We start from the raw sequence: 13,688 nt of genomic DNA, 5'->3' as shown, positions 1-13,688 counted from the left end.
TGCATCCCTCAATGGTCTTGATGCTTAACCAATGTTAACTTCTCTCCCATCTCTGCATTGTAACAACACTGCGCCTAACACAGCATTGCTAGCGTCCCTACAGACTATGCTTTTGACATGCATATCACTCAAATGGTTTCAATGAAGGATATATGCTATACCGTTTGTTTTAGCTGTACCAGTTCACCCTCACACCCGTTACAGCATTCAAATTTACAGTTCTTTGTCATCAGTTTCCTCATGCAAACAGTTTTATCAGCAAACTTGGGTATGAAACAAGAGCAACATTCAGCCAAACCTAGGAAATGATCATAACGGATCTTAGTTTACTGGAGATGGTACATCCAGTATGGCTTTCACTAATTTGACCTTAGGCGACCTTTTTTGCTTTCCACTAATGACCGAGCTGACAAAAATCTCTGGAATGCACTACTTAATTCAAAGAACACATGTATTATTTCACCACGAGTTTCCTAAAAGAAAAAAGCATGTTGAAAGCACACATTTAAAAATAGTCACAGCAATAAAATCAAAACATACCAAAATGATTCTCTACTGCAATATACAGTGCAAAAATATGTATTTATATTATAATGCAACGCAAATAATGATGTCAAAATGCATCACCGTAGGCCCTGCCAGGTTCTTCATCTTTAGTACATCCTTCTCAACCATAGCCCTTGGTGAGAAAAAGCACGAAAACAAGACAGAATGCACGGTTTACAATGTGGAAAATTACAGGCAGCCTTTAACATGGCAGTGTCTAATGCTACGATAAAGTCAACAGGCAGAATAAATCTAAGGCTAAACTGAATACAAAATGTAGTCTGTAACTGGTGAACACTGGTCAGCTAATCCAGGTACAAAGTGATGCAACACAGTCAGTGGTCAAAACACACATTTGACTACATTCCGCCCTGTGATCAAGGACTTTATGTAAACTACAGATTGGAAATCAAATTCTCTCTTTTTTTCTTTAAAAAACAAAAACATTATAAGCAAATCCGGTATGCTTTGTACACAGCAACATAATGGAATGATTAAAGCAATCACTATAAAGCAATGGTAGTGGATTAACGTATTGATCTTATAGACCGTTAAACCAGACACACCTACAGTGAAAAGACTGAAGCTTATATATTATGATTGGGATAATAACTGAATGAATAGTGTCTCTAGGATAGCAAGTTGGTATAGAATTAGATGGAAACATCATGAGTTCTAATCATATAAAGGTACACTGTCCACCTGTAATGTTTGCCGGAATATAAGTGTTCCCATACGAGAATAGTCAGCCAACTAGCAGTTTTGCTTAATGAGACTGGCAGCAGTCATCAGATAATAACAACCCAAGGGTTAGTTTGAGTGGAAAGTTAATCAAACAGGTTCACAGAACATCCATGGTACTCTGCTTTGTTCCCAGTCAGAACTTTAATTTGTGAAGCACATTTAGCTCTAAATGGATCCATAGGTTTTGTAATTTAAAAGCAGCAGGAGTGTTGCACAATGGTGATCAGTCAGGTTCAAGTTGGGGGTGCGTTCCCTCCACCGACCCCACACGCAAACGCCCAAAGGGAGACCACACAGCACACTCATGGTCAGTGGCAAGTCGTAGTAAGATCTGTAAAAGAAACAAGTATGATTTTTCTTGCAAATAACCCTTGTCATCTGAAATGTGCTCCAATTTTTCCTTTTCTTGTTTTATAATCAGCAGGACATTATTGGGGCCCTTGGCTATAATTTCTGCAGGTTCTGGACGGCTATTTGGTGATTCAACCCACACCTTAGCACTGAGGTTTTTATCTGCTGAACTTCCCTTTCCTTGCACTGTCAGAAGGGCTGGGGCAGTCCCTTTCCTCACCAATCCCCCATACACTGAACTTATGACAAGGTAGGCAATTATGTCTCCAGTCTGTATTAATAAAACAGCTTCTCCACTATTTACCAGAATAGCTTTGATTTCTATCTGTCCTGGTAACTTTCCTTTTCCCAATTGACCTTTGACTGTTTGTGAGACAGATCTCTGTTGTTTGTGCTGACAAATAGGACATTGCAAAATCAACGTTTTAATCAAATCTAGTGGAATGTGCATCCCTCCAATCTCTGCCCACCTATAAGTGGCTTTTTCTCTCTGGTGTCCACATTTCTGGGGCGCCCACTTAGTCATCCCCACCAAGTCAGAATTCTGGGTTGCTACTTCTGCCTCTAAAATTTTGGCTTTGTCGCCTGCAAGGGAATTGAACCAGCATTCTAGTGAGTCAATGGGACAATGAGCATCTAATACTATATTCTGTTCTAACATTTCCCAAATTTCCTTCCACGACTCTTTGCTCAACACCTCCTTTGAATGAACAAATCAGTTCTGTGCATGCCATGTGGGAAGCCAAATGGCTAATCAATTGGCAGTGGACCAAGAATCAGTGTAAAAATGACAAGTCCCAAGCAGCTCTTGCTTTATAGCTTGATACACAGCATACATCTCTGGATATTGGCTTCTTTTTTCTTCTCCTGTGGTGGTAAACAACTTTTCAGTAACTGGATAGTATGAAACTGCTTTCCAACGTCTTTTGGCACCCACGTATTTGAATGAACCATTAGTGAACCAAATATGCTTCCTATCCTCAGGAGACAAGGTTTCAAATGGCACACCCATCTCACTAGGGACTCTTTTACCTGTGGTACCTCCTGCACCCTCTCCTCATCCTGTACAGGGTCTTGTGACACCTGTTCATGTAGGGCTGCAGTGCCTGCCGGTCCTACTCGAGCCCTGTCTTGTATGTACCATTTCCAGCGTATGATACTAGCCTCTTGTGCATGTCCTATACGGTAAGATTTAGGTGAACTATCACCCACTGCATGATTGGTGTCTCAGAATTACATTGTAGCGTAGTGTTATTTGCTCAGTATCAACTAGAGCACAATAACAGGCCAATAGCTGTTTTTCAAAAGGAGTATTACACTCCCTTGAGTCAGGTAGTTTCTAGTCCAAATTCCCAGGGGCACCCTCGTCCTCCCCTGTTTCTGCCACATATTCCAATTTGCAAATTGTCCCTGAACAGTTGCATGCAACTCAGTGTCTTCCTCTTGCAATGGCCACAAGTCTAAAGCCTGATGAATTATTTCATTTGCCAAATCAAAAGCATACTGCTGCTCTTCACCCCATTCAAATTCATGTTTTTTCCTAGTTACTTTGTACCGAAGGGTTAAGATTTTACTCAGATGAGGGTTGTGCTGTTTCCAAAAATCAAACACTCTCATGAAACTCTTGCTTAGTGCGAGGAGTAGCAAACTCCAAAATCTTTTGTTTTACCTGTAACAACATCTCTCTATGTTCTGGATTCCACTGATATCCTATAAACTACACATTTTGCAATAATCCCTGTTTCTTGTCTTAATTAGTTGTACACGTCGTACTCTGCAAAATGTGTGTGAATATGCCGGTAACATCGCCGCTTCTTGCTGGGTGTAATCTTTAAAGAATGCTTTTCAACTCCTGCCAAAAACTGTGGGCTACTCTGTTTTTTTTGTCTAAATATTGGCCATGCATGATTCTGCTCATGCAGCTCACACTGGCCCCCACCTTTTTTAACCTCTTCATTACTGGAATGTGAAAAGTCAGATTGCCCTGTAACAGCTTGGTAGATTTCAGCTTTATCTTGTAATAACTTGTTCTGACTAAATTGCTCTCTTAATTTCTTATTTTCATATTCTGTTTACATCTCCCATGCATTTTTCTGTAAGCAGGCAAAAGTATCCAAACCCTCCTGTCAAGAACAAAAGGGATATATTTCTGTTCAAAAAGCACATTTTCTGAACATGTAAAGTCATTTAATAAGTTTGTTTTATCCAAGCACCCGTCACAAAATTTAGAAAGTCCTGATAAACAAGAAAACACATTTGCCAAGACATCATACGGCATTTTAATTTCATATTTGTTTTCAAACATGGTTTGTGGTGCTTCCTTTAGCTTTCTTAATAAAAACATATTTACACTTTTAAATCGTGTACTCTCAACCGCCAACCTCTCTTTTTAGACTGTCCGATCTACGCCAAAATGTTTTGCTTTTCACTAATGACCGAGCTGACAAAAAACTCTGGAATGCACTTCTTAGTTCAAAGAAGACATTTATTTCACCACAAGGTTCCTAAAGGGAAAATGTGGAAAAATACAGGCAGCCTTTAACATGGCAGTGTATAATGCTACGGTAAAGTCAATAGGCAGAATGAATCTAAGGCAAAACTGAATACAAATGTAGCCTGTAATTGGTGAACACTGGACAGCTAATCCAGGTACAGAGTGGTGCAACACTGTCAGTGGTCACTACAGCGACACACCATCCTAATCTAACCAGTGTTTCAAAAACTTCATATCTCTCACACCAATCTTGCATTTATCCAGTTTGATTGTCAATCCACTTCCCTGCAATATAGATAATACATTATTTAACAATCTATCATGGGTTTCATTATCCTTGCCAAAAACAAGAAAATTATCTTGAAAGTAAGTCACATTAGGCACATTGTGAAACAGCTCATGTATCCCCCTTTAGAAAAGTGCAGACGGAGATGCCAAACCAAAAGGCATGCATACAAACCAATACTCCCTTTCAGTTGTGATGAATGATGTTAATGGTCTTAACTCTGGGTGTAATAAAATCTGATGGTATATAGATGACAAGCCCAACATAGAGAACAGCTTTGCCCCTTTGATTAACGCCAGCATTTCACTAATGCTGAGCAAAGGATGCTCGTCTACCCAGATTGTTTTATTCAACCTGTGGAGATCCATTCACATGCATAAATCCTCTTTGATCTTTTTTGCAAGCACAATTGGAGTCAGCCATTCAAATACTTCAGTCTCCTCTACAATATTCATCTCACATACTACGCAGTTCTTCTTTAAAGCCTCCCTCATAATGAAAGGCATGGAATGTGCAGTCTAACCTTTGGAATGGCCTTGTCCTTCACTATTATTTGGTGTGAAAACCCCTTCAGTAAGCTCAGTTCCCTGTTAAAGACCTCAGGAAATGTTACTTCACATTTGCCTTCAGACACAACATTTATTATTTTTTCCGCATCCAACTCCTGGTCCGGGTGATTTGGATCCAAGCTCATCAGTAACTCTTTGTTGTGGCCAACACAGCCAACAAGAATCATCCTTTGCAATGTACACCTTCGACTGAGCTATGACACCTTACAATCCCAAACGGCCTTCAAAATATGCTACCAATTCAATAGGTTTGTTGCCATACACCACAAGTTTGACATCCAATAGCCTTAAACTCGATTAGGAAATGTATCAAGCTGATGTTTCCCAATCAGAGTATAGTGAGCCCCAGAACTGGCCATCAGTTTCACATCTACATTGTCAATAGATACAGAAGGGTTTGTCCATGTGTACAGCAGTCCCTAGTTCGCTAAATTGAAGTAAAAACTTCTCTGGAACGTCTACCACGTATTTACGATCCACAGCAGCAACCAAACTTTTAGTTTTCATAGGGAAATTCTCACCTTTGTCTTTGCATACTCTAGCAAAATGCCCTGTTAATTTGTACTTCCTGCTTATCTGGCCAGAGGCAGGGCAAACAGAACTGGTTACAAAGTGACCCCTCAACCCACATTTGTAGCATGTTATCTCTTTGTCAAAGTCATTAGCGGGCCTCAATCCTGATATGCTTTGTTTTTGTTTTTTCTCCAAAAATTGTTCTTTTGCATTATCTTCTGCACACTTGTTACTTTACCCATACCTCCACACACCATTTCCTTCTTCCGTATTCTCTGCCCACTTTGCAATATCTATTGCTTTACACAAAGTCAAACCTCCCGTATTGAACAGGTTTTTTGGGTTCTCTCATCATTTACTTTCTCTACTAATTGGTCTCTCAGAAGGCCTTCTAAGAAATTCTTATATTTGCAAGTCAAAACTAGCTGACGTAAGCCAGCCAGGACGTTATCAGTCAATTCACCTGAACATTCCCTTCTCATAAGAAATGTAAATCTTTCCACTACCTCGTTTCTTCTTTACCATATTGTATGTCCAATTGTTGCATGTCCGTCTCAAAATCATCCAAATCCTCTTCATCATCCATATTCTAGTTGCAGATTCCTTAACTACCGACTCATCCTCCCCGCTTGTGAACTGCTTTCTAGGAACAGGGCTTCCCCATTCAGTATGTCACTGTGCTGTTGCGGCGTCTGTGTACTACTCCCGTTGTCATCCCGGCGAGTATGACGCCAACGATGCCCGCAGAGTCAACCGACGCCACCTAGTGATGCGCAAGGATATTGCTTGAACAGAAAAATCTCCTGGTCCAGTCTGTTGCCTGGGGAAAAATTCTAAGGTAAGGAATCTGTAACTAGAATATGTCTCTACCAGTTATATCGTTACCAAAGGTAAGTAACTTGTACTTTATGCAGAAAGAAAAGGCAAAATATGCTGCAAAATGCAGCTCATTTTGCAATAATATTACTTCATTATTTTGTCGTTTTTAAGCTTAGTAACACTATCTGGGCATGTGTGGCACCTCGGTAGTACCAGTTTAACACCCAAATATAGCAATAAGTAATAGAAAAGTGACCATCCAGCTTTGAAAAGGGTCTCTACTGAGGGGCAACACATGTCGCCTTTTTAGTAACGTTTGAACCGTTGCAGCTAGTGTAGGAAGCTGGCCTAGTGTGTGGTGGGTACCCAAGGTACTTAGACCAGGTATCCCCTCTTAATGAAGTGTAGTCAGTGTCTAGAAGCCAGGCACTCTAGATGTAGCTGTGGATGAGAAGCCAAGGCTTATCTAGGAGAGATGCAAAGCTCCTGCAATACCACTGTAGTGTCACACAACTTACACACATGAAAGAAAACGTTCAGTTGTACAAAAATAAAGGTACTTTATTTTTGGAGCAGATCACCACAAAACACTAAACAGGTAATCCACCCATAGGAGGGAAGTAATAGCCTAACTACATACACTAGTAATCAGAAACAGGCATAGAAAAGGTTAGAAAATGCAAATCGTAATAACCAATCGTGACCCGAAAGGGAGCACAAACCATATACTAAAAAAATGGAATGCAACAAGGTATCCGATCTAGGTAAGTAAAACGTGTAGAGGGGAGCTGTGAGTACTAGAAAACCACAGAGGTAAGTAACACAGTACCCCCCCCCCCACACCGCACAGGAATGCAGGAGTAAAACAACGGATTTTCCCCAAACCACCCAAAAGGAGGAAAAAAAGAACAAGACGTCACCCAGACAAGCCTGCAAGAAAAGCAGCTGTGGATCCCTGAAGAAAGAAGACCTGTGGAGAGAGGGGACCAAGTACAAGAGTCATAGTGGGGAATAGGATCTACTACCCACCCAGATGTGGATGCAGGAGTTGGCCAGCGGTGATGAACAGGTCAGCACTGCAGCCCTGGAGCCGGTGAAGAGTTCCTGATGGATGCAGATAAAGCCCCATGCTGGAAGGAAGATTGCAGATGGGTGTCGGTGAAAGAATTCCACCAACAAGCCTTGGCAAAGACAAACTTGCGGTTAGTGGAAAAGAGGTGCTGCCAGGGACCAGCAAGGCCCAGGAGAACTCAACCCAGGAGGGGGAGTCACAAGGGACCCTCAGCGTCGCAGAAGGTCCACAGGAGCAGAGGCAGCACCCACAGGAGTCCCACAGGACAGGGACACAGAAGTTGCAGAAGAAGCCCACGTAGCATTGTAAAAGAGGATCCCATGCTGCAGGAAAACCACGCAGGAGGCTGTGCTTTGCAGGATGAAGTGGTGGGGGCTGGAGCTACATGTTGCCTGAAGATCCCTTGGGGGAGATGCAAACAAAGCCTTGGCAGCAGCAAGAGACGCAGTGCTTGGGAGGTACTGTCCTGCTTGGTAAGGCAAAGGCCTGCCTCCACCAAAGTTGGACAGCTGGCAGAGAGGACCAAGAGGACTACTCGGGACCACCACCAGTGATGCAGGATCCACACAGCTCAGCAGGAGAGCGTATCCATGCAGCTGGTCATCGCTTGTTGTAGGTCCCTCCGGTTGCAGGGAAGTGACTCCTTCACTCCAAGGGAGATTCCTTCTTTTTGTGCGGGTTGAAGAGGTGCAGTCTTCTGAGGATGCACGGCCGGGGAAATGTTGCAAACCTGGCAGGAGACGTGAAAACAAAGTTGCAGAAAAGTGTTCTTCATTGTAGCAGCGTTTGTTGGTTTCTGGAGGGTCCAGTTGCGGTTACAGTGGCCAGAAGTTGAAGCAGAGATTTCAGAAGAGTCCTGCTGGAATCTTGCAAGCCGAAAATGAGGACCCACCCAAGCGAGAGACCCTAAATAGCCCTGAAAGGGGGATCGGTCACCTAACCAGGTAAGCACCTATCAGGACGTGGATCTGATGTCACCTGCCTGGCCACTCAGATGCTCCCAGAGTTCCCTGCCAACCTTAGAAACAAGATGGCAGAACCCAGGGACCCTCTGGAGGAGCTGTGGGTACCACCCTTGGGGTGGTGATGGACATGGGGTGTGGTTACTCCCCCTTTCCATTGTCCAATTTTGCACCAGAGCAGGGACTGGTGGGTCCAAATGTGCCCTTCAAAGCAAACCAATGGCTTGGCGAGGCTACCCGTCCCAAACCAGTCACACCTATTTCCAAAGAGAGAGGGTGTTACTTCCCTCTCCCAAAGGAAATCCTTTGTTCTGCCTTCCTGGGCTTGATCAGACCCTGTAAGACTGGTGGGAGCAATGCTGGGAGTCCTCTAAGGAGCCCTCAGAGTGTATGGATTCATACTTCTAATACTTGCAACAGTATTGGGTTATGATTCCGACATGTTTGATACCAAACATGCCCAGGTTCGAAGTTACCATTATGTAGCTGGACATAGTCCTGTGTCCAGTACACACGTAAAATGGCGTCCCCGCACTCACAAAGTTCAGGAAAATGGATCTGGAGTTTGTGGGGACACCTCTGCTACTGCAGAGGTGCCCTCACACACAGGTACCTGCACCCCGGCCTCTGGGCTGAGAGGGCCTTCCATAGGGGTGACATAGTGACCTGGTGTAGTGACCTGTAGTGAAAACGGGTGCATAATGCCAGTGGCCTTGGCCATAAGACGGACCACCAATGTGGGACCTATCGGCTTTGCCAATGCTTGTTTGTTTTCATGTTTCCCATAATCATGTTGAAACTGGTTACACTGATCTTCTATTATGAATATTTTTAAGGGGCGAGCGCTAAGCGCTCCGTCCTATGTAGTAATCTCTCTTTGGACTTCAAACCACACCCATGTCACGTCTGTCACTTCCATTGGTTCGTGGGCTTGCCTTTTAAAATCTGCTTGCTTTCATTTGTGAAAGGCATGCATACGTCATTCGTTTTCTGGTGTTTAGCCCACCTACACAGCACTGGTAAACTACTAAAAACATACGAGGCTCGATGTTTTCAGCATGGTTTCTGGACTACTTTTTCTGTTTATTTTCCACGCAGCGCGATCGCGCTGGGGTTTACATAGCACGATCACGCTAGTTTTTTCAGTTTTTAATTTCAGCACGATTGTGCTGTATTTTACATAGTGCGATCACGCTGCATTTTTTTTCTTTTAGTTTGTGTGGCAAGAAAAGTCCGGTTAGGAGTTTACAACGCAAATAGTTCTAACTCAAGCAAATGGGAGACCCGTTGCATTGAAAATGCTTGTTTAAATTTTGCTATGCATCAACACATTTTACTAAATCATGCTGCAAAGAAATGGTACCTAAAATTTCAGAGTAAACCTGCAAAACATTTTTTTTCCTAGTTGCATTTTTTGTGAACATTTTATGTTGAAAGCAAAGGATCATCAATCTTGCTTTCAAGCTTATGCAAATATTTGCATTAAATCTGAGAGCATTCTGTGAGCACTATACGTAGCCTCATATTGTTAAACTTTTCAAACGTGTGTACGCATGTTTTTTCCCTGGAACCACTGTCAGTAGTACAGTTTGAGCTCACAACATTTATTTATAACACTCAAACTAATAATAAAGGATTTGCATTAATGTACCATATATACAAGCTTGCACAGCATTAACATATGGACACGAGCATTGCCTCAATTGTAGAGAATTCCCTTCTCTGCTCCATAACGTAAACTCGCAGCCAAAGGGTTTGTGCTGAAGAGGGTTGGGACTACTGTCCCAAGGACAAAATAAACATGAAAATGTGTTGTCCTTGGCACCAAACAGTATGTCCTGGGCGTCGAGGTATAGGAATTCCACACCCCGAGTGTAAAAGCGTTAACTTAACCATGTTGTTCCTGCTTACAGTTTACATGCTTTACTTAATGTTGCATTCTTTGGGGGTTTGTTTTTTCCAGGATGTTACTACTTTTTTTTTCAGCCAGCATATTACTCTTGTCTCACCTTCCTCATAACATGAATGCACAGTGGAAAGCTTTTCTCAAAATGGGTGCTGCGCTCCATTTTTCAGCCCGGCACCCGAAAGTCATTTGGAATGTGTTAAATTCAAGATTGCAAGGTGCAGTACCTTATCTGGCCAAAAGAGGTCTGAAGGGACACCTAGTGACAGCCTGTGATACTGCACCTTTTCCCTGCTTTGTGCACATTAGAACAATATTTTTTGGTTCTCCAGCGCCCCAAGGTCATATGAATGGCAATAGCGCTATGCAATTATCATCACTCCACTGCATACAAAAAAAAAAAGTTTAAAAAAAAAAAGCCTTACCAGCAGTCTTACAGTGTTTTCGAGGCAGCCCGGCTGCTGCCACCCCTCAGACCAGTTTCTGCCCTCCTGCTGCTTGATGTGATCAGGCCCAGGAAGGCAGAACAAAGGATTTCCTTTGTGAAAGGGAGGTAACACCCTCTCCCTCTGGAATTAGGTGTGACTGGTTTGGGAGGGTTAGCCTCCCCAAGCCATTGGTTTGCTTTTCAATGGCAAGAGCGCTAACTTTCACAAATGCAAGACCAATGCTTGTTTATTTGTATGGTACACTGTAGGGGACTTTCCCATTGCAGTTGGTATCTCCAAAACATTCCCTAGATATGCCCAGAGTTATTTATTATGCATATTCCTCCAAAGCTTAGTTTTACTTAAAAAAAAAAAAAAAAAAAAAAAATGCTATTTACTTTCCATGTTTCTGCACAGTGCTCAAAGAGTTGAAGCCGAAAGTTTTTTTTTATTCGAGTTTTTTTAAGCCACATTTTAATAGTTTCGTCAGTGAAAATAAACTTACTTATGAAGTATTTCCATGCATTTTGTTGTGAATTTTGTAAATCAGTGTAACGCCTTTGTGTGTAACTTCGTCTGCAAAGTACCTGGGGAAAAACAGATTAATATCAAGGTATACCTGCGTAATCCCCCAGTGCCTTGTGTGTGTTTGTTCTCCTTTTCCAGCGTTCTCATCTTTTGAAATATGCCTCATGTATTTCAGATACAGGAGGGTTGTAATTGTATGTGACATGCTTCGAAGACAAAAGAAAAGCCTAATTCAGACTAACAAACACCTTACTGATATTTATTCCTTCCGGACTGAGTGGCGAGTTACTTTATTTATTTCTACTTTCTATATAAGTGTTTCCTGCTGCATTAAGAGCCGTCTTATGATGTGGAATTATAATCATAAATCAGATGAACACAACCATTGCACATATTTGGGACCATCCAGTGTAGGGGAAAATCTGCTCTCTTTAACCATTCCCACGTCGTTAACGATCAATAATAGTTGGCGTTCTAGAATGTTGCTTTGTTTAATGACGTCTTTTGCCTTTAAAATGTGATCAGTAAACAAAGGCCAAGCTGGTAAGTTAGAGAGAACCACTTCAGGCGTGCACTCCCACCGATAGCAGCTACTGAGAGGAACTTGTACCAAACATCCTTCATTTCGGTGTTCCTGTGTTCAGTAATAATGCCTCTCCTTACTTCAAAAGTCTGAAATCTTTCCTCATCTAAGCTAATGGACCTTAGAAAGCAACTGTAAGAACAGCAAAATTTGATTTGTACAATAATTAGAACTGAACCGTAATCAATTTAGTGGGTAAATATTCTTGTTTTATTCCCCCAACAACATGCTCTGTTTGCCTTTTTGGATATCTGCTTTTCCTTTCTAGTAGGGGACTTTTTCTAATATAGGTTAGCCATTGGGCCGAAGACATCTAGTCCATCATCGCTTAGACTGCAGTATAGAGAGCTAAAATGGTATGATTTCTTGCAGAAAAATACAATCTTGCAGTGTATATGCTCACTTAACAAGAAAAAGGGGGTTTAAAGGGCTGCTCCATTCTAATTCTGTTACTGTTTGCTTTGTTCGCCAATCACTCTGATCCTCCTGGCAGGGGGGGAGACCCAGAGAACAAAACTCCAAGTGACTGTAGATGAAAAGGCAATGATTTCTGCTTTTGAGGCAAAGATGGAATGGTCTATAAAAGAATGAAAAAACGGGAATGAAAGTACAGTATCTTTAACCTGCACATCTATTGTAACTTTGAAAAGCTTGCATTGTGAGAAAAGCCCCACTGTGATACTACAAAGATTTGGTAATTATGCGACACGGGACTTTGATAAGAGGTCAGTGTTCAGAGACTGACCAAAGGCCTGACAGGAAAATAGACGGAATTATTCATAATTGGCAAAGAGGAATGCAGGTTTTCTTACGACTGACATAAGCATTGTTTCAGTAGGATAAGAGGTGTCATAATATCTTATTTGTTCCCGGGCAGAGCTAATCTTCAGACTTGGCGAAGATGATGGGGTCAGGAACAGTACTCCAAAGAAGAGCGTGAAGGAAACCTTGGATCAGACATTACAGAAGGTACTTTCATGTGAATGGTGCCGCGCTAGTTCCAGCTGAAATGTTATTTTAGAGAGTGAAATTTCAAGTTGTTAAAATCTATAGGCATGTGTTCGGTTTATAATTTTCCTTTGTGGTACAAAAATCCAAAGCTCCTTAGAACTGAATCTAAACTTAGTGCTTGGGTTTCCTTCAATTCGGTGGATGTGCAAAGCAGCCGCCAATGTAAACCAAGACTTCCATGCTTAGGAATGAAGATAGAATTGTAACCGCTGCATCATTCTTTACTATCTACGTTTTTTTAAATTAATAAAATGACTTTTAACTGTGGGTGTCACTTAATGTACGTCAGAGGATTTTTTATCAGTATCTGCATTGTTAATGTGGTACAAAAGCGACAAAAAATAATAGTAATGTAGGTGCATGTCTTATGGATGACCACATTGCTGTGACAGGCTTGTTTAGAAACTTTTCGAATTACAAATTCAGTTGAAGAGGTCTCTTGTACTGGAACGGGGTTTGCATTTTATACATGGGTTCGATAGGATCTAGGTATTCACATGTATTAAAAACGTTTGCTGGTGCTTAGAGGTTTGATCCCTACGCTAGCATAATAATCTGTGTAATATCAGTCTAATGTCCCTTCTGTTGGCCAATATACCTTCTAAAAGAATTGTAAAGTTTAGTTTTTTCTAGTCCTTTGAATATTGTACATATCATTTAAAGTGGTTATGTCCTTCTAAAAATATAAGTGTTTGTTCCAGTACTTAACGGTCAGAGAGTCCTGGAAGTTATCCCATGGAAATCATTTTTGTTTTCCAAATTAACAATAGGACGATGCGATTGCCTTTTTTGATTCCCGCGATTCCCGTTTCTGGGTTTGTTTTAAAGTAATTTGTCACTTTTTTCTTTAAAATCTTTTTTTTATTAATAATACTA

General features: G+C 41.6%; 1 protein-coding gene across 1 annotated transcript in view; it reads left to right on the top strand.

The window, feature by feature from the left end:
• Positions 1-13,688, top strand: part of CNTLN (centlein) — a 1,263,565-nt gene that overhangs the window by 672,836 nt on the left and 577,041 nt on the right. The window contains exon 15 of the mRNA XM_069239496.1: positions 12,679-12,770. Within this exon, the coding sequence (XP_069095597.1) occupies positions 12,679-12,770 (92 nt within the window). The remainder of the gene's footprint in view (positions 1-12,678; positions 12,771-13,688) is intronic.

The sequence above is a fragment of the Pleurodeles waltl genome, chromosome 1_2 (genome assembly GCF_031143425.1).
Source record: "Pleurodeles waltl isolate 20211129_DDA chromosome 1_2, aPleWal1.hap1.20221129, whole genome shotgun sequence".
In the NCBI taxonomy this organism is placed as follows: domain Eukaryota; kingdom Metazoa; phylum Chordata; class Amphibia; order Caudata; family Salamandridae; genus Pleurodeles; species Pleurodeles waltl.
The sequence above is the reverse complement of the archived record's forward strand: the minus strand, read 5'-3'. Positions and strand labels throughout refer to the sequence as shown.